Source organism: Aethalodelphis obliquidens, unplaced genomic scaffold (genome assembly GCF_003676395.1).
Source record: "Aethalodelphis obliquidens isolate GAN/ISIS:26980383/991018 unplaced genomic scaffold, ASM367639v1 scaffold17, whole genome shotgun sequence".
NCBI lineage: Eukaryota > Metazoa > Chordata > Mammalia > Artiodactyla > Delphinidae > Aethalodelphis > Aethalodelphis obliquidens.
In genome coordinates, this window is record NW_020837961.1 from 7,467,327 (window position 1) to 7,495,293 (window position 27,967).

Consider the following 27,967-nt stretch of genomic DNA (forward strand, 5'->3'; position numbering starts at 1 on the left):
ACATGTCTGAAGCAAGGTTTTGGAGCGACATCCCACTGTGTGCCTCCGAGGTCAGGCAGGATGTGGTGGCAGTCTTTGCTACCGGGGGGATGGAGGAGGTTACCAGTTATAGGGGGAATGAACGTCAGGTTGGCTCTCAGTTATCAGGGAAACCAGTAGACGGGCATGCCCCTCAACACCCCTTTGATAAGCTATCTATCTTCGCGGAGATGTTCTCATCTCAAATTAGAACGGTCATTTAGTTAGGGCCTGGGGCAAGTATGTAGGAAGGTCAGTCATGTGAGTAGGTCTAGGTGAAGCAGGCACAGGTAGAGCAGGGGATGTACAGCGAGCAAGAGAACAGCCATCTTGAATGTCCTGACCATACACTGACACATATGCACTCCTGGACATTGCTGATCCCATGCGGGGTCCTCAGAATCAGTGTGGAGAGCGTGCTTTTGTTTACAGCCATGTGGGTTCCTTTTCTCTGTCTATGCAGTTATTTGTCCCTAATTGACCTCAGGGCTGCTTCTACAAGACAGTTTTCATAAGGATGGTCTGATGACATACAGGTTCCTTAAAAGAAAGACAGTACATAATTTCAAGGGAGTAATAAGGGAACTTACATTATTCTTTTACTTGTATTACAAAACTCCATTGTTATGTTACCATGACTTTCTAAAAAATAGCTTCTCTCTTTCTAAAAAAGTTTTCGAATCTTTGTTCAGTAAAATGTGCTGTCGTTTTAAATATTGCCAGGCAGAGGGGGGTTCTTGTTTTTATTGCCAGTACGCGATGCTTGAAATTTAAACGTGGAATGGCTTCTGTGTTCGGTGCAAGTTTGGGTTTCGGCTTTTCTGTGTTGCTAGCACTCATCGAACACACGGTGGGGAGCTCACCCACTGCTTTAGGCACTGTTGTCCGTGACTCTGTACTCGGTGACAGGAGCAGACCCCGGTCTTGCTGACACAGTTACCTGTTGGGAAGGCTTCTGAGAACCTAGTGTGGTTACTGCCTCATTACATAGTATTGCTGTCAGAGTTAGGGACAGCCAGAAGAAGACAAGCAGATGTTTTTTTCCTTTATCTTTAATGTTGCAAAAAGCAGAAATCTTAACATTAAAGCATGTTGAGATCCCGGTATGAAAGCTTGTATACGACGCTAAAAGATTAATCATTGCAGCTGTTATTTCCTTTTGACTCTTATATGCCATAACCTCATCACCGGGGGTCCTTTTTGGGTATTTCATAGATTAGTCTAAGAAAATTAAATGAAAGAACCAAAAGAATAACACCTGCTGGATTTTTAACTTGAGTGTTGTGTATACAGATACTGCTGGCATTGAAGCTGTTTCTGTTAACAGTAAGGTATTTGCTGTCACCACTGCCCTGGAGGGAAGTGTCAGAAGGGTACCAATTCTGTATCCATAATTTATTACATTCCATTTGGACTTAAAATTGCTTTCTTTCCTTGGACAAGAGCTGCAGACAGACAATTGAATTATAAGCATCCAGGTAAGAGAACATCCATGGGTGATTGCTGGTGGCCACATCTTAGCTACATCTTGGAACAACTGGCAGTCACATCTGAATAATACTGCATTACATGACTATTTGTGGTTAAGTAGTTCTCACACTCTGTGGCATGGTGTTACTACCATTAATTAAAAAACCCTACATATCATTCTAGATTTCCCCCAGTTTAACTCAATTTAATCAAATCAAATGCAATCAATATCTTCCCCCATTTCTTCCATATTAAAAAAGGGGTGGGGAGAGGGAATAGTGAAAAGGAAATGCCAGGCTTAAGGTAAGTGCTCCAAAGGGCACCTAGATTCCATAGAACCTGAGAATAAAACCCACACATGACAAATCTTTCTAGCGCCTAAAGATCTACTGAAGTTAGGACTAATGAAAGACTTCACTTGATCTCTTTTTTTTTATCGTCTTTATTGGAGTATAATTGCTTTACAGTGGTATGTTAGTTTCTGCTTTATAGCAAAGTGAATCAGCTATACATATACATATATCCCCATATCTCCTCCCTCTTGCGTCTTCCTCCCACCTTGATCTCTTGAGATAGTCTGTGAGAGGTGTAATCGTTAAGATCTGCGTGGTACTCGCACTGGGCTGTTATAGGAATAGCAGATAATTAAAATGCCAGTAACGTTTCTCGAGTGCTTCCCTTGTGTCAGGCATTATTCTGAGTCCTTCCCATGCCGTCCTCCCCACTTTACAGTTGAAGGAACTGAGGCAGAGAGAGACAAAAGTCACTTGTTCAAGGTTACACAGCCTGAAGTCCAGTGTTCAAACACCAGAGCCAGGATTCAGAGCCATTCTGTTTGACTGACACTGCCACTTAGAGGGCCAAGACCAGGGCTCCAGAGTCCCCAGGTCCCCTCATCCCTAGAAGATAAATGACTTCGAAGAGTTTGCCGTTTTCGTTTCAGGCAGACTATGCAATTTTTTTAAAAACAAAGTTGGCATAGTTAAAGACATACAATGTATGTATAAAAGTGTATGTCTGAATTTTTAAACTTAGGCTGAGACGGTGCTTATATATATAATGTTATTATAAAGCCCTCATGAACACCCTTAATAATGGCTGCACAGCCTGCTGTGTAAATGTGTATTTTCTATTCTTTCCCTTTTGGATATCTGGCTTGTTTCTGTGTTCTTTTTTTTTTTCTTTCCCTTTTTTTCTTTCTCTTCCCCTTCCATTTTTAATAACACTGTATCAGTCATCTTATGTATAAAGCTTTGTTTGTTTTTAAATTTCCTTTTAATGGTAAGGTCCCAAGGGTGAAATTGAATTAGTGTAGATCATCTTGAATTTGTTGATATTTTTACTAAATTGATTTTGCTAATGAATTATACCAGCTTATACATTATCGTCAATGTATGAGAAGTACCCATTTCATCGAATCCTTACAAATACTGAGTGTTCTTTTTTTTTTAATCTAATCTAATTTAATAAGAAACTTGACCTCACTTGTAAAATTTGTATTTCTTCCATGCATAGGCTACTTGACATATTCTGCCCAGCATTGATCTTTTTTACTGATGTTTACCTCTAAAATATTTTTGTTTAAAAAAAGTGAATGAGATAGAAGTCGTCATTGCCCAGCATTATTAATGTATTAAATGCCACTGAATTGTTCATTTAAAATGGCTATGTTTTGTGAATTCCACCCCAGTAAAAAAAACGTGTTTGTGTCTACGTGTGTGCACATGCAAATGCGTCTGTGTACACTTAATTGTAAACTCTCGGAGAGCTGCTGTGATGTGCTCGGGCAGGGAGCGTGGGCGTGCTGCAGTCTTCTGCATAATGCTCTTAGAGACTGAGTTGAATGTGTAATGCACAGTTGCCTTTCTTTCTGCCAGTTACTTTGTGCATTGCTTACTAATTTGGGCCTCTAATGGATGAAAAAAGGTTTATGAGTGAGAGCGTTTGACCTGCCTTCAAGGGAGGGTATCCTGCTACATGTTAACACACAAGATTTATGTCTGCCTGAGGAACTATCAAATAAGCAGTGCAGGAAACAGAGGGGAAAGGTCAACCCAGTTAGGAAAATGGTGGAAATTGTTTGACATTGTGAAGGGCACATTATGTGCCTTATCCTGGGAAAAGTAACCAACAGTGGTATGACTGGCAGCTAGAAAACCCCACAGCTAAAGTCTTACCATAAGTGAAAGATTGCTGGCCAGAGCACACAGCTCGGCCTGCATATCCTCCAGACCTTGCTGGAGGCCTGGTCCACTTAGTATTGCCCTTTCAGGACATGTCTTGCTGCCCCAAACAGGATTGCAGTATTTCCCTTTTTTAAAGTCGTCTGCTGATGTCCTTTACGTTTTTCTCTATTAAGAGGAAATGATTTTCATATCATTTGTATCAACTCTTTGTTATATTAAGACTATTAACCCTTTGCCATTTGTATTTATTGCAGATTTTATTCCTAGTTTGCTGTTTACTTTTAAAAATGTGGAGTCTGTTTAAATCTCTAAAACTTCTTAATTTTTGTGTTGTCGTGCCTGTCGATTATTTCTTTTGGTCTTAAATCATTCTAAATGTAACCTTTCCCTGTCTAGTAATTGATACTTAATAATATATTTTCTTCAATTAAAAAAATTTTTTTTGTGTCTGGTCTAAGGTAAAAATCTTAATTGTTTTCCTATTCTTACAGGTGAAGATTAGGGTAATTATATGGTTCCAGATCCAGTTTGGGTTTTGATTTGAAGTGTAATAAATTAAAAGTTAATTTGGGAAGGCCTCTTTTACATTTCTTTGTGATGCTGTTTTTTTTTCATTGGTTATATACATTTTTATTAGAGGTTTTTATAAATATTTTCGTTTATTTATACTGTGAAAGAGAGCTCTTTGCATATATTTTTATCATTAGTAGTGCCTAGAAATAGTTATTGGTTTTTATATATTTATATGTCCTATTCCTCAAATTTGTGAATGTGATAGCTTTCAGTTGATTCTCTTGGGTTTTCTATGTATAGTAATCACATGGCTGAAAAAAAAATTTTTTTCCCCCCACTAACTACACACTTTATTTGTTTCATTCAGTTTTGCTTTTTTGTGGGACCTAGAAAAATATTAAATGACAGTCTCTTACTCCTAGGGATAAGAAATGAATATTGAATTTTTTTAGATTTTTTCCCTTCTATTTCAGATAATCATGGTTAAGATAATCATTGACTTATGTAATACATTATTTTGATTTTCTCTTTTTGTTGTCCTGGCCCTAAGGAAGATTAATAATACATTAAGGTTTCACTCAACTATTGCCATTAGCAACAGGTCAGAGCTTCCTTCCGTTCCCTAAGGTAAAGCAGTCTAATTTTGCTTCTAATTTTAACCCTTAAGGGAAATGGAAGAAAACACGTCTGTGTTTAAAATTTTGGGGGGTCCTCAGTTTTATACTTCATTTAGAATGCCCAAATATAAAGCTGAAATAGACTTTTTAATATATGCATAATGTCACATTAAAGTCTTTTGTCCTTTCTGGGAAGAAATCAAAACCGGATTTTTATACTGAGGAAAACAAAACAAGACAGTTTATTGAACTACCTGTGTTTATGAATTAAAGGCCACTTTAACAGTAATATCATGAACTTAGGAATATAATATGTATTTTTTCTTCTTTCGTAATTTAGGAGGATTGAATTTCAAATCATCATCTTTATCTTTTATATAATAATAATAACCATAATAATAATAGCTAAAATATCTTGAACCCTTCGGGTCAGACACTGGTCTGTGGGATTTATGTAAATTAACTAGCTTGTTCTTCATAATAACCTGTGAGGAAGGGACTTACTATCCCCTTTTATAGATGAGGAGCAACTGAACACAGATTAACGTAATTGCCCAAGATTCATTGCTAATAGGAGGCAGAGCTGGGATTTGATTCCAGGCATTCAGGGTATGAGTCCTTTTGTTTTTTGAAAATACTGTTTTATTAACACCACAGTGGTAAACAACGTTATGCTTAAATTTCTTTACAGATCACACAATTCAAAACCCACAAAGAAGCTAAGAGTCTTTACATTAAATGTGTCCTCCTAAAAATCCTTTACTGTATGACAGTCTGTTCTCAAGCAGAAAAATTTGATTATGCACCATTTTATATTTAATATGTCACATTTACATAGCAAAATAAGGAAGGCACAGCTAACACAAGCAAACTTAAACCCTTTCTACTTTTGAGCTGGGGATGGGGACACACAGTTGGATTGGTTCTTCAAGTATGTATTTTTTCCACACATCAGCTTCCGTGAAGAGTTCTGATAATTTTCACAGCTACATTCTAAAAGCTACAAGACAAAAAGACATCACAAGGATCCAACATGACACTGGATACACATGCTTTACAGAATTTACTAGATTCTACATCTTTTCAAGTAAATTAATATTTCTAAAATGCTAGATAAAGGGATCAATACTTAAACATTGTTTTTTTTTAACACCTTTGTAAATAGACACTACCAGGGAAACACATAAACACGAGACTGTAAATAATAAACACATATGTTGACAATAGTGTACAGGTTATACACCCTCCTTCTCAGAACCAAATATTCAGTACAGTCTTTAGAATTTGAAGTGGCAGTTTTCTGGGCCTCATTAACAGTACTGTCATGATCTCCGGCACGGGCTTCCTCCATCCCATCACGCTTCTCTGAAGTATAAAGCTGATGTCTGGGTTATGAAAGCAGTCTTAAAGATGAGATTTTTCTTGGGTTCTGATGCTTCTGAGCTGGAAAAATGCAAGACTAAAGAAATTGAAGAATTAGGCATTGAGAACATGTTCGGTCTCGGCTTGGGTGTTCTGTGCGTAGTGTGATGACAGTGTGATCAAAGGGTTGCAAAGTGACGTTCTTTACTTCACATCTACTTGACACCCTTAGGAAGTCTCAACTCCAGCCCTCGCAGAAGAGATCATGAAAAAGCCATTTTAAATTTAACTCGTTTACAACACCTTTTGGTATATTGGTGTTCAGATTGGAAACGGGCTGGCCAGAACCTGATTGCGTCGATTTAATATGATTCTAGGAATGTCAGAATTGATTCACATTGTACTTTGGTCCAAAACCTGAGCCTTTTCAAGTCCACCGATGTGTAAAAGAAAAAAAAAATCGGGGTTTTGAATCTGCGTCGTCATTCTCCTCTGCAATCTCTGCCCCCGCTTATTTCTGGGCGTCGTCAGACACTGCAGAGTGGGGACCCTCATCTCTGGCGGCAGCAGCCGCCGCCTCCACCGCAGGCTCTCCCTCCTCCTCCTCCTCGTACTCTTCATCCTCCAACTCCTCGTCGTCACTCTCTAAGGTCCACGCACACCCCTCCATCTCACCGGTGAGCTCCTGGATCTTAGCGAGTAAGGGCTTATAGATGTCGTTATACTTCTTCTCCAGAGCCTGGAATTCCTTATCAAATTTGGCTTCTATCTTATCGCACCGCTTCTGCAGCTTTTTGAGGGCCAGGACTCGGCATCTCACCGAGTTAGGCAGGCTCTCGATAAAGTCATTTCTAGGCTTCGGTGCATTCTCTGCAGGCGTCTGGGGCTCCTCAGCCGTCTGACCGACCGCGCCGTCGGAGTCGCCGGACGCGCTGTCAGAATCTCCCCCCTGCGCACCGCCTTCCGCCATTACCTCCTCCTCCGCCGCCGCTGCCGCCGCCGCCGCCGCCGCCTGGCTCGGCTCCGCGGGGCCCTGGTTCTCCGAGTCGGCCATGTTCGCGGAGCAGCGCAGAGGTCTCGGTGGCTCCCGCGGAGAGCTGCCCGCGAGCTGCGCCCCGGCGATCCTGCGGCAAGCGGCAAGCGGCAAGCGGCAAGCGGCACTGACGTCGGCCGCGGCGGGGACGTTGGCGCGGCCCCGCCCTTTGCCCCCGCGGGCGCTTGACTGGCTCGCCAGAATCAGCTGATGGTCGGGCCCTCGACCCGCACCAGCCACCCGACCGCCGATGCTGCGCTGCCGTCTCCCCGCACTGCGGACGACGTCCGGACCCGTTTCTTAGCGACCCTGCCCGTCCGCCTGCGCACGCCTCCCCCCACAGTAGAGCGGGGCTGCGGCTGGCCGCGGGGATCCGCCGCGGGGAAGGGCTCAGCCTTGGCCGTCGTGCTCCTCTAGCCCGCCCAGGGCTTCATCTCCATCCGCCAGTGCGCCTGGCTTGGCGTTTGTCTGCATCTCCCCTTAGCTGGCGTTGGGCTGCCGTTGCCCTGCCGTTGGCAGGGAGTCTCTGTCTTACTCTTGGGGAGCCGTCTTTAAGCACCTGAGATTTCACTGACTTCTTTTCCGGGAAGTGGAGGCGCGGGGAGAGCGGGCTCCGTCCCACCCCCTTGATGACCTGGGTGCGTGGGATGATGGGGGCGGGAATAGTGCAGTTTACATGCCCCCCATCACCCCTGCCCCCCCCACCCCAACAGCCCCTTTTGGCCCTTTCCCAGCCTAGCAGCATATATACTGGTGGCAGGGTCTTCTCTCAGCTAGACGGACCCTGGAAGCAGCTTTGGAGGCGTTTGGATAGGGAATCTCGGCACTACGTTATCCTGGAATGTTCTCGAAGGGTCCTCGGACTGAAGCGGCAGGAGGGCCACAGAAAGCAAGACCGTGTAAGCCCTGAGGCCCAGGCCGAGGGCCCCCTGCCTTCCCGGGCCTGAAGCATGTGTTTAGGACTGCCGTTCCTTGGGGACGCGCTGGCACACTCACGCACGCACAGGCATTGTCCCCGAGGCACGTTCAGCACCTGTGCTATGGCTCTTACTGGTGATTCGTGTATGAGAACATGAAGAAAAGCTATTAAATACCGAACTCTTGTTCTCTACTAGCCACGTGAGTAGAGACTTTAGTTCCTCATTTATTAAATCAGAACGATAGCTTCTTGAATAAGGATAAGGGCACATAGTTTTAGGTATGGAACGCAAACGATCTTTACCGGGGTTCTTCAGAAATGGTTTCAAATTCGGCATGACTGATACAAATGCTTTTCCTTCATCAGTTATACTGGGACTTGCTGAAGCTTTTCCATAAAACCTGTGACTGTAAGGAAATTACTTCCTAAGTACATTTGGTGCCGTCTTTTGGTTCTTGCGGATATGAGTTAATATGTAAAGCACTTAGTGCTGACACTTGGTAGGCACTTGGTAAGTGTTTTGTTGGCAAAATAATTAAATTGCATTTATTACTCCACAAAGATAACCTGCGATAATAATTCTCTTACAAAAGGACATCTTTGTGCCCATCCCCAAAGAAAGTTACTATTTATAAAAGGCCCAATATATTCCCATTAGCAAACATGCGAGTTTTTTTTGGTACTTGTGATTCGTATTACTTTCTTAATTCCGTTCCAGATAATTTATTGTCTGCTTCCCTGTTAGCATTTGTAATGACTGAGGGCTTTTTTGTTAAATTTCAGTCTTAACGCTGACTGAATTGGCTGTAATGATATATCTATATTTAGTTGGCTGATCGTATACATATTCCATATACCATGTATGAAATATGTATAGGATCAGCCAGCTAAAGCGACCTTGAGGTTAGGAATGCCTTTTCTCATTTTTAAAAGTAAGGAACTTAGAAGCAGAAAAAGAAAGTGAAATAAATATTCTCTTACAATTATGTATCACCTGCTTGGCAAAATCGGGCAGAAACCGGGCCTTCCAACTCCTGTAGTACAGAAGCTATGGCATACTTTAAAAAGACAACAAAACAAGACCCAAACTTTATTCAAATCTACTTAACTAACTTAACTTGCTTGAGACAGCCAGGGTGTGCCCGTCTTTTAGGATTTTTATGTTCCCATCTTTAAAAAAAAGTTTTAAACTTCGCCTTAAGCTGTGGGGTTCTTGGACTCCTTCATCAATAGAAGCTGATAAGAGGCCACGTAAGAAATTCAAGCAAGGCTTTATTGGGACTCGTGCTACAGCACAAGGGAGCTAAAGCACGTGCACGGTTTCCCTTTGCATTCCCGAAGCGGGGAGGTGAGCGGGTTCCTTATCTGGGGCGAGGGTAGGAATGGGTCCAGGGGTCAGGCCAGAGGGGTAGCTTCGCTGGTCTGCCCAGCCCCTTGGTGGGTCTGTGTGCAGGGGGCGTGCGCAGTACCCTGCTTTTTGTTCCTGGTACCCTGCTTTTGCTCCTGGTTCCTCAGAAGTGACGTTGGGTTTTTGGTCTTTTTGTACCTTGTTCCCTGTTCGTAATTTGCCCCAACTGGGCACCCATGCCGTTATTTTTAGTCCCTTCTGCTTTCTTTATATTTTGCTGCTGGAGGAGATGTTTGTCCAGGTGCCAGCACTGCAGCAAAGGGTCCCAGCCAGTCTCAAGGCTACTCTTTTTTTTTTTTTTTTAAGTCTGTATTGAGATATAATTTGTTTACCATAAAGTTTACCCTTTTTAGGATACCTTGACAGACATACAGAGTCACGTAAACACTGCAGTAATGGAACTGCAGAGCAGTAACCTCATCCTCCCAGATACGCTCCTGGTCTTTCCCTTCCTGCCCGACCTGGCAGCCATTGATCTGTCTCTGTAATTCTGACTTTTCCCCAGAATGTCACATAAATGGAATCATATGTGTGTAACCTTTTTCGCTCAGCATGATGAATTTGAGATTCATCAGTGGTGTTCCGTATACTGTATTAGTACTTTGTTCCTTTTTATTACTGAGTAATATTCCCATTTGAGTTATTTCCAGGGTTTTTTTTTGTGATTACGGATAATGATGCTGTGAACATTCATCAGCAGATTTCTGTGTGAACAGAGGTCTTTATTTCTCTTGGCTAAGTATCTAGCAGTGGAATTGCTGGGTCATACGGTAAATGTGGGTTTAACTTTATAAGAAACTTCACGGTGTTTTCCACAGCGCTGTCCCCCTTGCCGTCACACTAGCAGTGCATGAGAGTTGCAGCTGTTCCACACCCTCACCAGCATTTGGTATTGTTGGTTTTTTGTCCCCTCATCTCAGAGCTGTGTATGTGTCCATGATGATTAAAGATGTTATCTTCCAGCGTGCTTACGTGTCACTCATGTATCTCCTTTAATAAAATGTCTGTTTAGAGCTTTTGCCCATTTTCTAAATTGAAACTTTTGCTCATTAATTTTTTAATGTTTTTATATATTCTGGGTACAGGTCCTATGTAAGATATGTGTTTTGTAAATATGTTCTTTCAGTCTGGGGCTTGTCTTTCATTTTTGTAATAGTGTCTTCAAAAAGCAGATATTTAAAATTTTGATAAATCCATTTTATTAACTTTTTCTTTATAGATTATGCTTTGGGTGTCATATTTAAGAAATCTTTGCCAACTTCAAGGCCGTAAAGATTTGGTCTTATGTTTTCTTCTGGAAGTTTTACAACTTAAAGTTTCACTTTTAGACTCCGATCCGTATTGAGTTAACTTTTAAATAGGTGTCAGGTATAGGGATAGATACCTTTAGCATATGAATATTCTGTTGATGCAGTACAACTTCTATTGAAAATACTATCCTTTCTCCACAGAATTGCTCATTCAAATTTGGCAAAAATTAACTGTCCATGTACCTGTGGATCCATTTCTGGACTTTCTGTTCTGTTGCACTGAGTTATGTGTCCTTTCACCAATACCACACTTGATAACTGTAGCTTTATAATAATAAGTCATGAAATTAGGTAATTCAAGTTGGCTAACTCTGTTCTTTTTCAAAATTGTTTTGCTTTTCTAGGTCCTTTGACTTTCTATATTAATTTCAGAATCGGTTTGACAAGCTTTTAAAAAGACCCTTACTACAGTTTGGATTCAGACTTCTGAAAACCCTTGGCAATGCATATAGTACCTGCTTTTTAAAATCTGTGTGTTTAAAAATTAACTCATTAAGAGTTGTCTCATTTTATGGGCTTTGTGGATTCTAGTGTACTGTGGGGCTGCAGGTAACACATAGCTGTGAATTGCACGACGTGCTGTCACGCTCTGAAGTCCTTACCTTGGCATACTGCAATTTCTCACACAGCTGTCACGTTGGAAGCAAGCAAGGTGGGGTAGGGAGGGCACTTCGATGAGGTGGGGTTGAGAGCACAGGTCTGTACTTCAGTTGCTGCCCCTGCCCTTATACTAGTTGTTTTCTTGAATTCAGTTGTGAAATTGGAATAATGATCACATCAACTTCAAAAAAGTTGTTTTTTCTTGACTGTATATTTATTGAGTCACAGTTCTTATACCGTAAAGTTTACTCAAAGGGTGGCCTTGAGTATTCACTGAGATAGCGTGTATCCAAGTACTTATTGCAGTGACTAGCACCTAGTAAACACTCTGTAACTGTTAATGATCACTATTAAAGAAAAGCATGTGGTGAGAGCAGTACTAATTGACAGATAGAGATTAGAGTCTGTGTATTAATTTGCTAGGGCTGCTGTAAAAAAAATACTACAGACTAAGTGGTTTAAACAACAGGAGTTTATTGTCTCATAGTTCTGGAAGCTAGAACTCCAAAACCAAGGTGTTGGCAGGGTTGCATCCTTCCGGGGGCTGTGAGGGAAGGAATTAGTCCAGACCTCTCTCCTCGGCTTGTGGATAGCTGTCTTCTCCCTGTGTCTCTTCGCATTGTCTTCCCTCTGTGCAGGTCTGTGTGCACGTTTCCCCTTTTGATAGGGATAGCAGTCGTTGCCTTAGGACCCACCCTAATACTTTCATTTTAACTTGATAACCTTTGTAAAGACCCTACCTCCAAATAAGGTCACCTTCTGAGGTAATGGGGGTTAGGACTTTAATATACGAATTTTAGGGAGACGCAGTCCAACCCATAACGTACTGTTCTCTGCCTCCCCCTCCAAATTCATGTCTTTCTCACCTGTAAAATACATTCACTCAATTCCAGCACCCCCCAAAGTCTTACCCTATTCCAGCATCAACTCAGAGTCTCTTCTGTAATGGTTAGTTTTATGTGTCCACTTGGCTGGGCCATGGAGTACCCAGATGTTTGGTCAGACGTTACTCTGGGTATGTCTGTGAAGATGTCTCTGGTCGAGATTAACGTTTGAATCAGGAAACTGAGTAAAGCAGATTGCCTTCCCTGATGTGCATGGGTCTCATCCAATCAGTTGAAGGCCTGAATAGAAGCAAAAGGCTGAGTAAGGGGGACGACTCCTGCCTGACTGCCTTTGAGCTGGGACATGAGTTTTGTGTTTTTGGTTTTTTTTTAAATAAATTTACGTATTTATTTTTGGCCGTGTTGGGTCTTCGTTGCTGTGCACGGGCTTTCTCTAGTTGTGGCGAGCGGGGGCTACTCTTTTGTTGTGGTGCGTGGGCTTCTCATTGCAGTGGCTTCTCGTTGCAGAGCACGGGATCTAGGCGCACAGGATTCAGTACTTGTGGCACGTGGGCTTCAGTAGTTGTGGCTCGCGGGCTCTAGAGCGCAGGCTCGGTAGTTGTGGTGCACGGGCTTAGTTGCTCCGCGGCATGTGGGATCTTCCCGGACCAGGGCTCGAACCCGTGTCCCCTGCATTGGCAGGCGGATTCTTAACCACTGCGCCACCAGGGAAGCCCCAGGACATCAGTTTTTTCCTGCCTTCAGACTCTGACGGAAGCATCAGCCCTTCCTGGGTCTCGAGCCTGCCTGCCTTTGGACTAGAGCTACATCATCTGCTCGCCTGGGTCTCCAGCTTGCAGATCTTGTGGTCTGTCAGCCTCTGGAATTGCATGAACTAATTCTTTATAATCTCTCTCTATTTATATATGTATATACCCATATGCCCACACACTTCCTATTGGTTCTGTTTCCCTGGAGAGTCTGGACTAATATATCATGTAAATATCGTCTAAGTCAGGTATGAGTGAGACTTACGGTTTGATTCATCCTGAGACAGAATTCTTCTATAGCCTGTGAACTTGTGAAACCAGACAGATTATTCCAAATACAATGGTGGGACAGGCATTGGAAGGACATTCTCATTCTAAAAGGAAGAAGAAAGGGGCCAGAGGTCCCAAGCAAATTATAAACCTAGCAGGGCAAATTTCATTAGTTTTTTTTTAATACATCTTTATTGGAGTATAATTGCTTCACAGTACCATGTTAGTTTCTGTTGCACAACAAAGCGAACCAGCCATATGCATACACATGTCCCCATATCCCCTCCTTCTTGAGCCTCCCTCCCACCCTCCCAATCGCACCCCTCTAGGTCATCGCAAAGCACCGAGCCGATCTCCCTGTGCCATGCAGCTGCTTCCCACCAGCCAACTATTTTACATTCGGTAGTGTATATATGTCGATGCTACTCTCACTTCGCCCCAGCTTTGCCCTCCCACCCCATGTCATCACGTCCATTCTCTATGTCTACCTCTTTATTCCTGCCCTGCAACTAGGTTCATCAGTACCATTTTTTTTTTTTTTTTTTAGATTCTATATATATGTGTTAGCATAAGGTATTTGTTTTTCTCTTTCTGACTTACTTCACTCTGTATGACAGACTCTAGGTCCATCCACCTCATTACAAATAGCTCAATTTCGTTTCTTTTTATGGCTGAGTAATATTCCATTGTATATATGTGCCACATCTTCTTTATCCATTCATCCGATGATGGACACTTAGGTTGTTTCCATCTCCTGGCTATTGTAAATAGAGCTGCAGTGAACATTGTGGTACATGACTCTTTTTGAATTATGGTTTTCTCAGGGTATATGCCCAGTAGTGGGATTGCTGGGTCATATGGTAGTTCTATTTTTAGTTTTTTAAGGATCCTCCATACAGTTTTCCATAGTGGTTGTATCAGTTTACATTCCCACCAAGAGTGTAGGAGGGTTCCTTTTTCACCACACCCTTTCCAGCATTTTTTGTTTTTAGCTTTTTTGATAATGGCCATTCTGTCATTCGATTTTTAAAAATAATTTTATTGGTGTACAGTTGATTTACAGTGTTGTGTAGTTTCTGCTGTACAGCGAAGTGAATCAGTTATACATATACATACACATCCACTCTTTTTCAGATTCTTTTCCCATATAGGTCATTACAAAGTACTGAGTAAAGTTCCCTGTGCTATACAGTAGGTTCTTATTAGTTATCTATTTTACATACAGTAGTGTGTTTATGTCAATCCCAGTCTCCCAATTTATTCCCCAGCTTCCCCCCTGGTAACCATAAGTTTGTTTTCTACATCTGTAACTCTATTTCTGTTTTGTAAATAAGTTAATTTGTACCATTTTTTTAGATTCCACGTATAAGTGATATCATATGATATTTGTCTTTCTCTGACTGACTTCATTCAGTATGACGATCTCTAGGTCCACCCATGTTGCTGCAAATAGCATTATTTCATTCTTTTTATGGCTAATATTCCATTGTATATATGTACAACATCTTCTTTATCCATTCCGCTGTTGATGGACATTTAGGTTCCTTCCATGTCCTGGCTGTTGTAAATAGTGCTGCAGTGAACATTGGGGTATGTGTATCTTTTTGAATTACGGTTTTCTCTGGATATACGCCCAGGAGTAGGATTGCTGGATCATATGGTAGCTCTATTTTTAGTGTTTTAAGGAACATAGTGGCTGTACCGATTTACATTCCCACGAACAGTGTGGGAGGGTTCCCTTTTCTCCACACCCTCTCCAGCATTTACTGTTTGTAGATTTTTTGGTGATGGCCATTCTGACTGGTGTGAGGTGACACCTCGTTGTAGTTTTGATTTGCATTTCCCTGATAAGTAGTGAAGAGCATCTTTCATGTGCATCTGTATCTCTTCTTTGGAGAAATGTCTATTTAGATCTTCCACCCATTTCTGGATTGGGTTGTTTGGGTTTTTTTTGATATTGAGCTGCATGAGCTGTTTATGTATTTTGGAGATTAATCCTTTGTCAGTCACTTCGTTTGCAAATATTTTCTCCCATTCTGTTTATTAGATATTTTTAAAACATTTACTATTTATTATTTATTTGGCTGCATTGGCACGTGGGATCTTTTGTTGCGGCGTGCGGGCTTCTCTCTAGTCGTGGCACACAGGCTGCAGAGTGTGCGGACTCAGTAGCTGCGGCACATGGGCTCTAGAGCACGCAGGCTTAGTTGCCCCGCAGCAGGTGGGATCTTAGTTACCCCGCAGCATGTGGGATCTTAGTTCCCTGAGCAGGGGTTGAACCCGCGTCCCCTGCCTTGGAATGTGGATTCTTAACCACTGGATCACCAGGGAAGTCCCCTACTCATTAGATTTTAAGACTTGGAGAACAATCCTCTTTGGGTCCGTGCTCTGTCCTCTGGCCCACTGGGATAGTAGTCCTGGCTTCTGGAGCCATGGAAGTGCCGGCCTCGTTCCTGGACCTATGCCCATGGTGGTAGTGATAGCCCTACTGGACTCTTATCTGCCGTTGGGGTCATTCTTCCCTTTTCTTGAAAGATAACACTTGTTCACAGCCAGTTAGCTCTACTGACTCATTTCACACCTGTGGAATCCTGACAGCCTTTCTTCATTTTTTTACCATCTTTGCCCCTTCAGTGCAAGCTGGCAGTGCTGGTATAAAATTCTCATAAACCTTGTTGGCCTCCCAGGCAATTCATGGGGGTCCAAGCCATCAGACCAGAGGGTCCTCCACATATCTTTGCTGGAGAGCCACATCTCTGTTCCTGGCTTCTGCTGAGATGATTGATCCATGAGCCACATGCCTGATCTCTTCAGCAAACCACTGTTCAGCCACACCCTTGGCTTTTTTCCAGACCATGACATATGGATAGTCTGAGAATTTTCCAAACCTTCAAGTTCTAGTTCTTTTTTTTTTTTTTGACTTTCCCTATGTCTGTTTTTTGTTTAACACCTTTATTGGAGTATAATTGCTTTACAATGGTGTGTTAGTTTCTGCCTTATAACTAAGTGAATCAGCTATACATATACATATATCCCCATATCTCCTGCCTCTTGTGTCTCCCTCCCACCCTCTCTATCCCACCCCGCTAGGTGGTCACAAAGCACCGAGCTGACCTCCCTGTGCTATGCAGCTGCTTCCCACTAGCTATCTATTTTACGTTTGGTAGTGTATATATGTCAGTGCTACTCTCTCACTTCATCCCAGTTTACCCTTCCCCCTCCCCGTGTCCTCAAGTCCATTCTCTACGTCTGCATCTTTATTCCTGTCCTGCCCCTAGGTTCATGAGAACCTTTTTTTTTTTTTTTTGATTCCATATATATGTGTTAGCATAGTATTTGTTTTTCTCTTTCTGACTTACTTCACTCTATATGACAGACTCTAGGTCCATCCACCTCACTACAAATAACTCATTTTCGTTTCTTTTTTATGGCTGAGTAATATTCCATTGTATATATGTGCCACATCTTCTTTATCCATTCTTCGACACTTAGGTTGCTTCCATGTCCTGGGTATTGTAAATAGAGCTGCAGTGAACATTGTGGTACGTGACTTTTTTTGAATGATGGTTTTCTCAGGGTATATGCCCAATAGTGGTATTACTCTGGGTGGTATGGTAGTTCTATTTTTAGTTTTTTAAGGAACCTCCATACTGTTCTCCATAGTGGCTGTATCCATTTACATTCCTACCAACAGTGCAAGAGGGTTCCCTTTTCTCCACACCCTCTTCAGCATTTATTGTTTGTAGATTTTTGGATGATGGCCATTCTGGCTAGTGTGAGGTGGTACCTCATTGTAGTTTTGAATTGCATTTCTCTAATGATTAGTGATGTTGAGCATCCTTTCACGTGTTTGTTGGCAATCTGTATATCTTCTTTGGAGAAATGTCTGTTTAGGTCTTCTGCCCATTTTTGGATTGGGTTGTTTGTTTTTTGACATTGAGCTGCATGAGCTGCTTGTATATTTTGGAGATTAATCCTTTATCAGTTGCTTCATTTGCAGATATTTTCTCCCACACTGAGGGCTGTCTTTTTGTCTTGTTTATGGTTTCCTTTGCTGTGCAAAACCTCTTAAATTTCATTAGGTCCCATTTGTTTATTTCCATTTCTCTAGGAGGTGGGTCAAAAAGGATCTTGCTGTGATGGATGTCATAGAGTGTTCTGCCTATGTTCTCCTCTAACAGTTTTATAGTGTCTGGCCTTACATTTACGTCTTTAATCCATTTGGAGTTTATTTTTGTGTATAGTGTTAGGGAGTGTTCTAATTTCTTTCTTTTACATGTAGCTGTCCAGTTTTCCCAGCACCACTTTTTGAAGAGGGTGTCTTTTCTCCACTGTCTATTCTTGACTCCTTTATCAAAGATAAGGTGACCATATGTGCATGGGTTTATCTCTGGGCTTTCTATCCTGTTCCATTGATCTATATTTCTGTTTTTGTGCCAGTACCATACTGTCTTGATTACTGTACCTTTGTCATATAGTCTGAAGTCAGGGAGCCTGATTCCTCCAGCTCCATTTTTCATTCTCAGGATTGCTTTGGCTATTTGAGGTCTTTTGTGTTTCCATACAAACTGTGAAATTTTTTGTTCTAGTTCTGTGAAAAATGCCGTTGGTAGTTTGATAGGGATTGCATTGAATCTGTAGATTGCGTTGGGTAGTATAGTCATTCTCACAATGTTGATTCTTCCAATCCAAGAACATGGTATATCTCTCCATCTGTATCATCTTTAATTTCTTTTATCAGTGGCATAGTTTTCTGCATACAGGTCTTTTGTCTCCTTAGATAGGTTTATTCCTAGGTATTTTATTCTTTTTGTTGCAGTGGTAAATGGGAGTGTTTCCATAATTTCTCTTTAGGATTTTTCATCATTAGTGTATAGGAATGCAAGAGATTTCTGTGCATTAATTTTGTATCCTGCTACTTTACCAAATTCATTGATTAGCTCTAGTAGTTTTCTGGTAGCATCTTTAGGATTCTCTATATATAGTGTCATGTCATCTGCAAACAGTGAGAGTTTTATTTCTTCTTTTCCAATTTGGATTCCTTTTCTTTCTTTTTCTTTTCTGATTGCTGTGGCTAAAACTTCCAAAACTATGTTGAATAATAGCGGTGAGAATGGGCAACCTTCTCTTGTTCCTGATCGTAGTGGAAATGGTTTCAGTTTTTCACCATTGAGAACTATGTTGGCTGTGGGTTTGTCATATATGGCCTTTACTATGTTGAGGTAAGTTCCCTCTATGCCAGCTTTCTGGAGGGTTTTCAACATAAATGGGTGTTGAATTTTGTCGAAAATTTTTCTGCATCTGTTGAGATGATCATATTTGATCATCATGAGATGATCAATTTTTTTCTCATTCTATTTGTTAATATGGTGTATCTCATTGATTGATTGGCATATATTGAAGAATCTTTGCATTCCTGGGATAAACCCCACTTGATCATGGTGTATGATCTTTTCAATGTCCTGTTGGATTCTGTTTGCTAGTATTTTGTTGAGGATTTTTACATCTATGTTCATCAGTGATATTGGCCTGTAGTTCTCCTTTTTTGTGACTTCTTTGTCTGGTTTTGGTATCAGGGTGATGGTGGCCTCATAGAATGAGTTTGGGAGTGTTCCTCCCTTTGCTATATTTTGGAAGACTTTGCGAAGGATAGGTGTTAGCTCTTCTCTAAATGTTTGATAGAATTCGCCTCTGAAGCCATCTGATTCTGGGCTTTTGTTTGTTGGAAGATTTTTAATCACAGTCTCAATTTCAGTGCTTGTGATTGGCCTGTTTATATTTTCTGTTTCTTCCTGGTTCAGTCTCGGAATGTTGTGCTTTTCTAATAAGCATTTGTCCATTTCTTCCAGGTTGTCCATTTTATTGGCATAGAGTTGCTTGTAGTAATCTCTCATGATCCTTTGTATTTCTGCAGTGTCAGTTGTTACTTCTCCTTTTTCATTTCTAATTCTATTGATTTGAGTCTTTTCCCTTTTTTTCTTGATGAGTGTGGCTAATGGTTTATCAATTTTCTTTATTTTCTCAAGGAACCAGGTATTAGTTTTATTGATCGTTGCTATTGTTTCCTTCATTTGTTTTTCATGTATTTCTGATCTGATCTTTATGATTTCTTTCCTTCTGCTAACTTTAGCGTTTTTTTGTTCTTATTTCTCTAATTGCTTTAGGTGTAAGGTTACGTTGTTTATTTCAGATGTTTCTTGTTTCTTGAGGAAGGATTGTATTGCTATAAACTTCCCTCTTAGAACTGCTTTTCCTGCATTCCATAGGTTTTGGGTTGTCGTGTTTTCATTGTCATTTGTTTCTAGGTATTTTTTGATTTCCTCTTTGATTTCTTCAGTGATCTCTTGATTTTAAGTAGTGTATTGTTTAGCTCCCATGTGTTTGTATTTTTTAAAGATTTTTTCCTGTAATTGATATCTAGTCTCATAGCATTGTGGTCGGAAAAGATACTTGATATGATTTCAGTTTTGTTAAGTTTACCAAGGCTTAATATGTGACCGAAGATATGATCTATCCTGGAGAATGTTCTGTGAGTACTTGAGAAGAAATTGTATTCTGTTGTTTTTGGATGGAATGTACTGTAAATATCAATTAAGTCCATCTTGTTTAATGTGTCATTTAAAGCTTGTGTTTCCTTTTTTCTTTTCATTTTGGATGATCTGTCCATTGGTGAAAGTGGGGTGTTAAAGTCCTGTACTATGACTGTGTTACTGCCAATTTCCCCTATTATGGCTGCTAGCATTTGCCTTATTTATTGAGGTGTTCCTTTGTTGGGTGCATAAATATTTAAAATTGTTATATCTTCTTCTTGGATCGATCCCTTGATCATTATGTAGTGTCCTTTGTCTCTTGTAATAGTCTTTAAAGTCTGTTTTGTCTATTATGAGAATTGCTACTCCAGCTTTCTTTTGATTTCCATATGCATGGAATATCTTTTTCCATCCCCTCACTTTCAGTTTGTATGTGTCCCTACGTCTGAAGTGGGTCTCTTGTAGACAGCATACGTATGGGTCTTGTTTTTTTTTGTTTTTTTTTTGGGGGGGGTCTTGTTTTTGTATCCATTCAGCCAGTCTGTGTCTTTTGGTTGGACCATTTAATCCATTTACATTTAAGGTAATTATTGATATGTATATTCCTGTTACCATTTTCTTAATTGTTTTGGGTTTGTTACTGTAGGTCTTTTCCTTCACTTGTATTTCCTGCATAGAGAAGTTCGTTTAGCATTTGTTGTAGAGCTGGTTTGGTAGTGCTGAATTCTCTTAGCTTTTGCTTGTCTGTAAAGGTTTTAATTTCTCTGTTGAACCTGAATGAGATCCTTGCTGTGTAAACTTGGTTGTAGGTTTTTTCCCTTTCATCACTTTAAATATGTCCTGCCACACCATTCTGGTTTGCAGCTTCTGCTGGAAGATCAGCTGTTCACCTTATGGGGATTCCCTTGTGTGTTATTTGTTGTTTTCCCCTTGCTGCTTTTAATAGTTTTTCTTTGTATTTTATTTTTGATAGTTTGATTGATATGTGTCTTGGTGTGTTTCTCCTTGGATTTATCCTTTATAGGACTCTGTGTGCTTCCTGGACTTGATTAACTATTTCCTTTCCCATATTAGGGAAGTTTTCCACTATAATCTCTTCAAATATTTTCTCAGTCCCTTTCTTTTTCTCTTCTTCTTCTGGGACCCCTATAATTCAAATGTTGGTACGTTTAGTATTGAACTAGTGGTCTCTGAGACTGGCCTCAATTCTTTTCATTCTTTTTTCTTTATTCTGCTCTGTGGTAGTTACTTCCACTATTTTATCTTCCAGGTCACTTATCTGTTCTTCTGCCTCAGTTATTCTGCTATTGATTCCTTCTAGAGAATTTTCAATTTCACTTATTTTGTTTTTCATCATTGTTTGTTTGCTCTTTAGTTCTTGTAAGTCTTTGTTAAACGTTTCTTGTATTTTCTTCATTCTGTTTCCAAGGTTTTGGATCATATTTACTGTCATTACTCTGCATTCTTTTTCAGGTAGACTGCCTATTTCCTCTTCATTTGTTAGGTCTGGTGGGTTTTTACCTTGGTCCTTCATCAGCTGTGTGTTTCTCTATCTTCTCATTTTGCTTATCTTACTGTGTTTGGGGTCTCCTTTTCGCTGGCTGCAGGTTCGTAGTTCCCGTTGCTTTTGGTGTCTGCGCCCAGTGGCTAAGGTTGGTTCAGTGGGTTGTGTAGGCTTCCTGGTGGAGGGGATTAGTGCCTGTGTTCTGGTGGATGAGGCCTGATCTTGTCTTTCTGGTGGGCAGGTCTGTGTCCGGTGGTGTGTTTTGGGGTGTCTGTGACCTTATTATGATTTTAGGCAGCCTCTTTGCTAATGGGTGGGGTTGTGTTCCTGTCTTGCTAGTTGTTTGGCGTAGGGTGTCCAGCACTGTAGCTTGCTGGTCATTGAGTGGAGCTGGGTCTTAGTGTAGAGATGGAGATCTCTGGCAGGTCTCTGGTGGACCAATGTCCTGAACTCAGCTCTCCCACCTCAGAGGCTCAGGCCTGACACCTGCCCAGAGCACCAAGACCCTGTCAGCCACATGGCTCAGAACTAAAGGGAGAAAAAAAAAGAAAGAAAGAAAGAAAGAAAGAAAGATATTTAAAAATTTAAAAAATTATTGAAAATAAAAAAGTAATTAAAAAAAAGAAAGAAAGGAGTGCTACCAAACCTAAAAACAAATCCACCAATGATAAGGAGCCCTAAACACTATACAAAAAAAAAATACAGACAGAACACTCGGACAAATGGTAAAAGCAAAGCTATACAGACAAAATCACACACAGAAGCAAACACATACACACAAAAAGAAAAAGGAAAAAAAAATACAGATAAAAAAGGAAGAGAGCAACCAAATCAATAAGCAAATCTACCAATGATAATAAACTGTAAATACTAAGCTAAGATAAACATCAAACCAGAAACAAGTTAGATGCAGAAAGCAAACCCCAAGTCTACAGTTGCTCCCAACGTCCACTTCCTCAGTTTTGGGATGATTTGTTGTCTGTTTAGGTATTCCGCAGATGCAGGGTACATCACATTGATTGTGGAGATTTAATCCACTGTTCCTGAGGCTGCTGGGAGAGATTTCCCTTTCTTTTCTTTGTTCTCACAGCTCCCAGAGCTCAGCTTTGGATTTGGCCCCGCCTCTGCGTAGGTCATGGGAGGGCATCTGTTCTTCGCTCAGACAGGACTGGGTTAAATGAGCAGCTGATTCGGGGGCTCTGGCTCACTCAGGCTGGGGAGAGGGAGGGGTACGGTTGCAGGGCGAGCTTGCGGTGGCAGAGGCCAGCGTGACATTGCACCAGCCTGAGGCGTGCCGTGCGTTCTCCCGGGGAAGTTGTCCCTGGATCCCGGGACCCTGGCAGTGGCGGGCTGCACAGGCTCCCCGGAAGAGGGGTGTGGAGAGTGACCTGTGCTCGCACACAGGCTTCTTGGTGGCGGCAGCAGCAGCCTTAGCGTCTCATGCCCGTCTCTGGGGTCCGCGCTTTTAGCCGCGGCTCACGCCCGTCTCTGGAGCTCCTTTAAGCAGCGCTCTGAATCCCCTCTCCTCGCGCAGCAGGAAACAAAGAGGCAAGAAAAAGTCTCTTGCCTCTTCGGCAGCTCCAGACTTTGTCCCGGACTCCCTCCCAGCCAGCCGTGGCGCACTAGCCCTTTCAGGCTCTGTTCACGCCGCCAACCCCAGTCCTCTCCCTGCGCTTCGACTGAAGCCCGAGCCTCAGCTCCCAGCCCTGCCCGCCCCGGCGGGGGAGCAGACAATCCTCTCGGGCTGGTGAGTGCCGATCGGCACCGATCCTCTGTGCGGGAATCTCTCTGCTTTGCCCTCCGCACCCCTGTAGCTGTGCTCTCCTCCGTGGATCTGAAGCTGTCCCCTCTGCCACCCTCAGTCCCTGCCCGCGAAGGGGCTCCTGGTGTGTGGAAACCTTTCCTCCTTCACAGCTCCCTCCCACTGGTGCAGGTCCCGTCCCTATTCTTTTGTCTCTGTTTATTCTTTTTTCTTTTGCCCTACCCAGGTACGTGGGAGGTTTCTTGCCTTTTGGGAGGTCTGAGGTCTTCTGCCAGCGTTCAGTAGGTGTTCTGTAGGAGTTGTTCCACGTGTAGATGTCTTTCTGGTGTATCTGTGGGGAGGAAGGTGATCTCCGCGTCTTACTCCTCCGCCATCTTGAATGTCTCCTCTCTAGTTCATTTTTGCTTAACAATTCCCTCTTCAATTTATCTCTTTCCTCTTGCATCTTAACTATAAGAAGAAACCAGACCACACCTTAAATACTTGGCTCAGAAATCTCCTCTACTAAATAACTAGGTTTATCACTTAGAAGTCCTACTTTCTATAAAACACTAGAACAAAACTTGGCCAAGTTCTCTGCCACGTTATAACAAGATCGCCATTTTCAAATTTCCAAAAAATAATGTGTTCCTCATCTCCATCTGAGACTTCACCAGAGTGCTTTAATATCCATATTCCTAGCATTATTCTGTTTATGATTTAATATATGTATTTTCTAAGATCGTAGAAGCTTTCTCTACATCTCTCTTTTCTCTCTGAGCCCTCTTTGGAATCTCCTTTCATGTCCATATTTCTATTAACAGTCTCTTCAAGGCAATTTAAGCTTTTTCTGTCACTGCCTCAGGACCCTTCCAGCCTCTACCTATTACCCAATTCCAAAGTCACTTTTACATTTTTAGGTATTTGCTACTGTAGTACCCCCCTTCCTAGTACCTAAATGTGTCTTAGGGTTCTCCAGACAAACAGAACCAGTAACACACACATGCACACACGAGGAAGATTGATTTTAAGGAATCTGTGTGTGCAGCTGTGGGGCTGGCCAGTCAGAAGTCTTCAGAGCAGGATGGCAGGCTGAAAATTCTGGCAGGAGTTGATGTTGCCGTCTTGAGTCCAAAGGCAGTCCGGAGGCCAAATTCCTTCTTTGGAGGACCTTAGTCTTTCAAAGCTTTCAACTGACTGGGTGAGGCCACCCACATGAGGAAGACTAATCTGCTTTACTCAGTGTCTACTGATTTAAAAATTAATCACATCTAAAAAACTCCTTCCCAGCAACATCTTGAGTGAGGTTTGACCAAACAGCTGGGCACCATAGCCTAGCCAGATTGACACAGAATTAACCATCACAGGCTATAGTAAAAAAATTCATGCTGATGGTGCTTTTCTTAGGCAGTTGTACCAGGAAAATGTTATTGACTGTTGAGAGAATTCAAAAATGCACTACGTGAGAGCTGTGAGTTTCAGTTTTATTCAGGGACCTTACTGAGGATGCTAGCCCTGGAGACAGTTTCTCAGATAACTCTGAGAAATTGCTGTAAAGAAGTAGGGGAGGAGCCAGGATATATGTTTTTTGGCTGGGAGATACATGTAGTCAAGCGTACATCTTGGTAAAAGATTCCTGCTAATTACACAAAAAATTGCTCATCTCTATGTGGGAAGGTGCAAGAATCTGGGGTCATTGAAATTCTTCCTTAGATATGTATCTTAACTATCTAGGGGCCCATATATTCAAAACACAGAATGCTTCATTTTGTTTTTTGTCCTGAATTCCTTTCAGTGTTTACCGTAGGTCAGTGACTGCAGTGGCAGACAACTTGATCCTTGTAGAACTGGATGGCAGGCAGCATTCTTTGTTTTACAACTCCCTCCCTTTTGAGCGTAAGTTTAACCAAGTTTTGGGAGGCATTTCGTGACCAGTTTGTCCCACAGCACTAAGAAGGCTCATTCCTAGGTCAGGCGAGGATGTCGTTGACAGGCCACTCCATGTGCTATTTCTGGATTAGGCCCTGTTAATAACTTAAAAATTCTGTGGATCATTTGTCTTACCAGTCTATTAAGATATGGGAAGTATTTTCCCTTGTTCCTTTTCCCATATCTAGATATGCACCATTACGGTTAAATTTGTATAGGGCTATATATGTGATGAATTGCCTCAAGATGTTGAGCCATCGTTAGTTTTGCCCAAGACCTGTTACACATTGGGTAATGCAAGAAACCACAATCTTATACAGGGTGTAATATAGCTAGTAACGTTAATAAGATCATAAGTAGAGATTTGAGCATGCGCTTCCAGAACCAAACCAGAACCAAAAGATCACCAAGACAAGGAAGTGGATCACTTAAGGCAGAAGGCAGAAATCAGATTCTTCATGTGAGTCATTAAATGTGTAACTTTAGAGAATTCATCTGGCATGAAAATGCAGCATTCAGTTTGAATTGTGGCATAGGTGCCTGCCTCTTTGAGATGTTGTAAAGATATCAAGGGCCATGTGTTTTGTAATACTGCTTTTTCTCATCATAGAGATCTCAGAATTCAGTAGGCTCATAGCCTGATGACTATCGTTCAAGGCCTACTGGGTGAATTTTGTCAAGGCTTTGATGTGGGTGATTACATCTTCCAGTCCTACTGAAGCCACAGAAGTAGCTGTTAAATGGCCATACCAGCGAGATACAGGATCTCTCGATCTGTCAGCCTTGTATACATTGTAGATTTGCTGGAGTCATATCTAAATTGGAACACTTACGGCCTTGAGCCCAAGGGAATCCTAGGATACATCTGCCTGTCCATTCTGGCAGAAGCCAGGGACAGAAACTGGTACCACAAAGCTATTGAATTCCATGAGGTGCAACCCAGTATCCTGGTCACCTGCCCCAGTCTCTTGCATACCAGTTGCTGTCTTTAAGGGAAATGGTTTGTTGGCATTTTTCATGAGGCGTCAGCCTCATTTTCTAGTGTTATCTGGCTGATTATCTGTAATATGATCTAACTGCTCCCAGCCTAGGGGGGCCCTTAAACTTAAATGACCGTAGCCCAGTGTTAGCCGTATAAATCCGTCCTGTACCTGAGGGAGGGTCCCTTCTAATAATTGGGAAGTTATGTTCTTTGACTGAAATTTATCTCATTGCTCTGATGGAGCTTGAGGAACTTGAAAAGAGAATTCATGTCGATGGCCAGGGCCGGAAAAAGTATGCTTGATTGGCCAAGTGAGGGGTTCCCATGTAGTAATATCAATAGTGGCCCTACAACTTCTTTCTCCTAAAATAAATTTTCTAAGGGCCATCCAGTTACAGCCTTGGAGATAAGAAGTCCACCAAGGTAAACCTGAAGTACTGGATGTAGATAAGTGACCACAAATGCAACTATCAGATTGATTTTTGAAATTTGTATAGGATTGTGCCATGATAGAAAACATTTGATTCACCTGCAGAAGTCCAAGAAATCGAGAAAACACTATAAATGATCATCCGGGTCTGGTGTGGCATATTAGGATCGCATATGAGCATAGCTGTCTACTTCCGATGTTGTCTTCTTGTCCTGTGGGTGTAGTTTCTCCTCTGAGCATTGTTTTAAGGTGATCTTGAGGCCAGCAGTCCTCTCTGTAGACCAGTCTGGTGCAGGGCCCCTTCTTCAGAGGGAAATATGAATCCAAGAATCAGTCCCCTTTCGTTTCACCATGCATGAGCTAGTTATGAGTACCTGATAAGGGTCCTTTCATCTAGGTCGGAGAGAGTCCTTTAAATGATGTCCTTCCAGTATATTATCTCTTGGTTGCAGGTCAGGGGGCATCTGTCTCTATTCAAAGATAGATTACTGTGATAAGCTTCAGAAACAAATTTAGAATGTCCTTTGTAATAGTTCAATTAAATCTTACAGTAATGCAACATAGTAACAAGGAGTCTAGGAAGTTGAGTCTCAGGCAGTAAATACAAATCACAAAGACAGTTAACAACACTGAAGTTAACACCTACTGAAACAAGTTTTTTCTCTCTAAAATCACCTTCATTTCTGCCACACACAGCCAAATTAAGATCACATAAGGCTCTCTGAAATTGGTTTTGCTGGAACTTTTCATAAGGGATCTCAGACTGAACTTTTCAAAGGTCTCTCAAGGCCAGAAAAGCCATGCCAAGGACTTGGAATCAGATTCTGCCTGCAGTACCTACAGATTTGGGTGGGTTCCTCTCAAGGTCCACAGAATACCTTGAGATACATGCACCTGCCAGGAAGTGGCCTCCCTTATTCACCTGATAAGGCTTCCGGGAATCCTGTAAGCAAAGTACTAGGTTGTTTTTCCAAGAGGCTTTATGGTTCCATAAAGTCCACCTCAGTTCTTTAAAGCTGTCTGGTCATGTCTGATTTTTGCATAGTCTCGAATATGACATTCCATCCAAAGTCATTAATGTAGCCAGTGTTTCCAGTTATCTCCTATTCTATCTCCTGTTATAAGGAGAACAGATTCTTATTGAATTTATGCAAATAATAATATTGCCATGAGAATAAGAATACTAAGAGTTTCCAAATTCTGGAGGAATCACAGAGAAAAGATAAATGTTTCAGTTCTGCTTACAAAGGTATAATTTACCAAGTTGCTATAAATTATAGTTAGCTTAAGAGGAAAGAGCAAAAGTTTTCTCAAATCTGGAAAAATAAAACATTAAAAAGAATCAGAAATTTTTCAAAGAGTCATAAAAATTATAATCATCCTCATCAGTTCGTTCAGTCCCATGTTATTAATTCTTGATCTTCTGTTACCAGTTTTATGAAGCCATCAGGTTTTCCATTAGAATTCTTTAATTTCTTACCCAGTTAAGCAATATGATCTGAAAGTTACCAGAAACCTGTGCTTGTCAAAAAGTCCTTTCTTTGAATCTTC

The 27,967-nt window shown here is 41.6% G+C and overlaps 2 protein-coding genes across 13 annotated transcripts in view; one reads left to right on the plus strand and one right to left on the minus strand.

The window, feature by feature from the left end:
* HERC3 (HECT and RLD domain containing E3 ubiquitin protein ligase 3) overlaps positions 1-27,967 on the plus strand; it is a 136,693-nt gene that overhangs the window by 95,893 nt on the left and 12,833 nt on the right. The gene's annotated exons all lie outside the window — the stretch shown is intronic.
* NAP1L5 (nucleosome assembly protein 1 like 5) lies at positions 5,429-7,521 on the minus strand. Its single transcript, XM_027116907.1, has one exon. The coding sequence runs from the start codon at positions 7,218-7,220 to the stop codon at positions 6,678-6,680; it is 543 nt and encodes a 180-aa protein (XP_026972708.1). The 5' UTR covers positions 7,221-7,521; the 3' UTR covers positions 5,429-6,677.

What these genes read in the sequence shown, in the direction of transcription:
- NAP1L5 (XM_027116907.1), bottom strand. Translation starts at nt 7,220, where the DNA reads ATGGCCGACTCGGAGAACCAGGGCCCCGCGGAGCCGAGCCAGGCGGCG.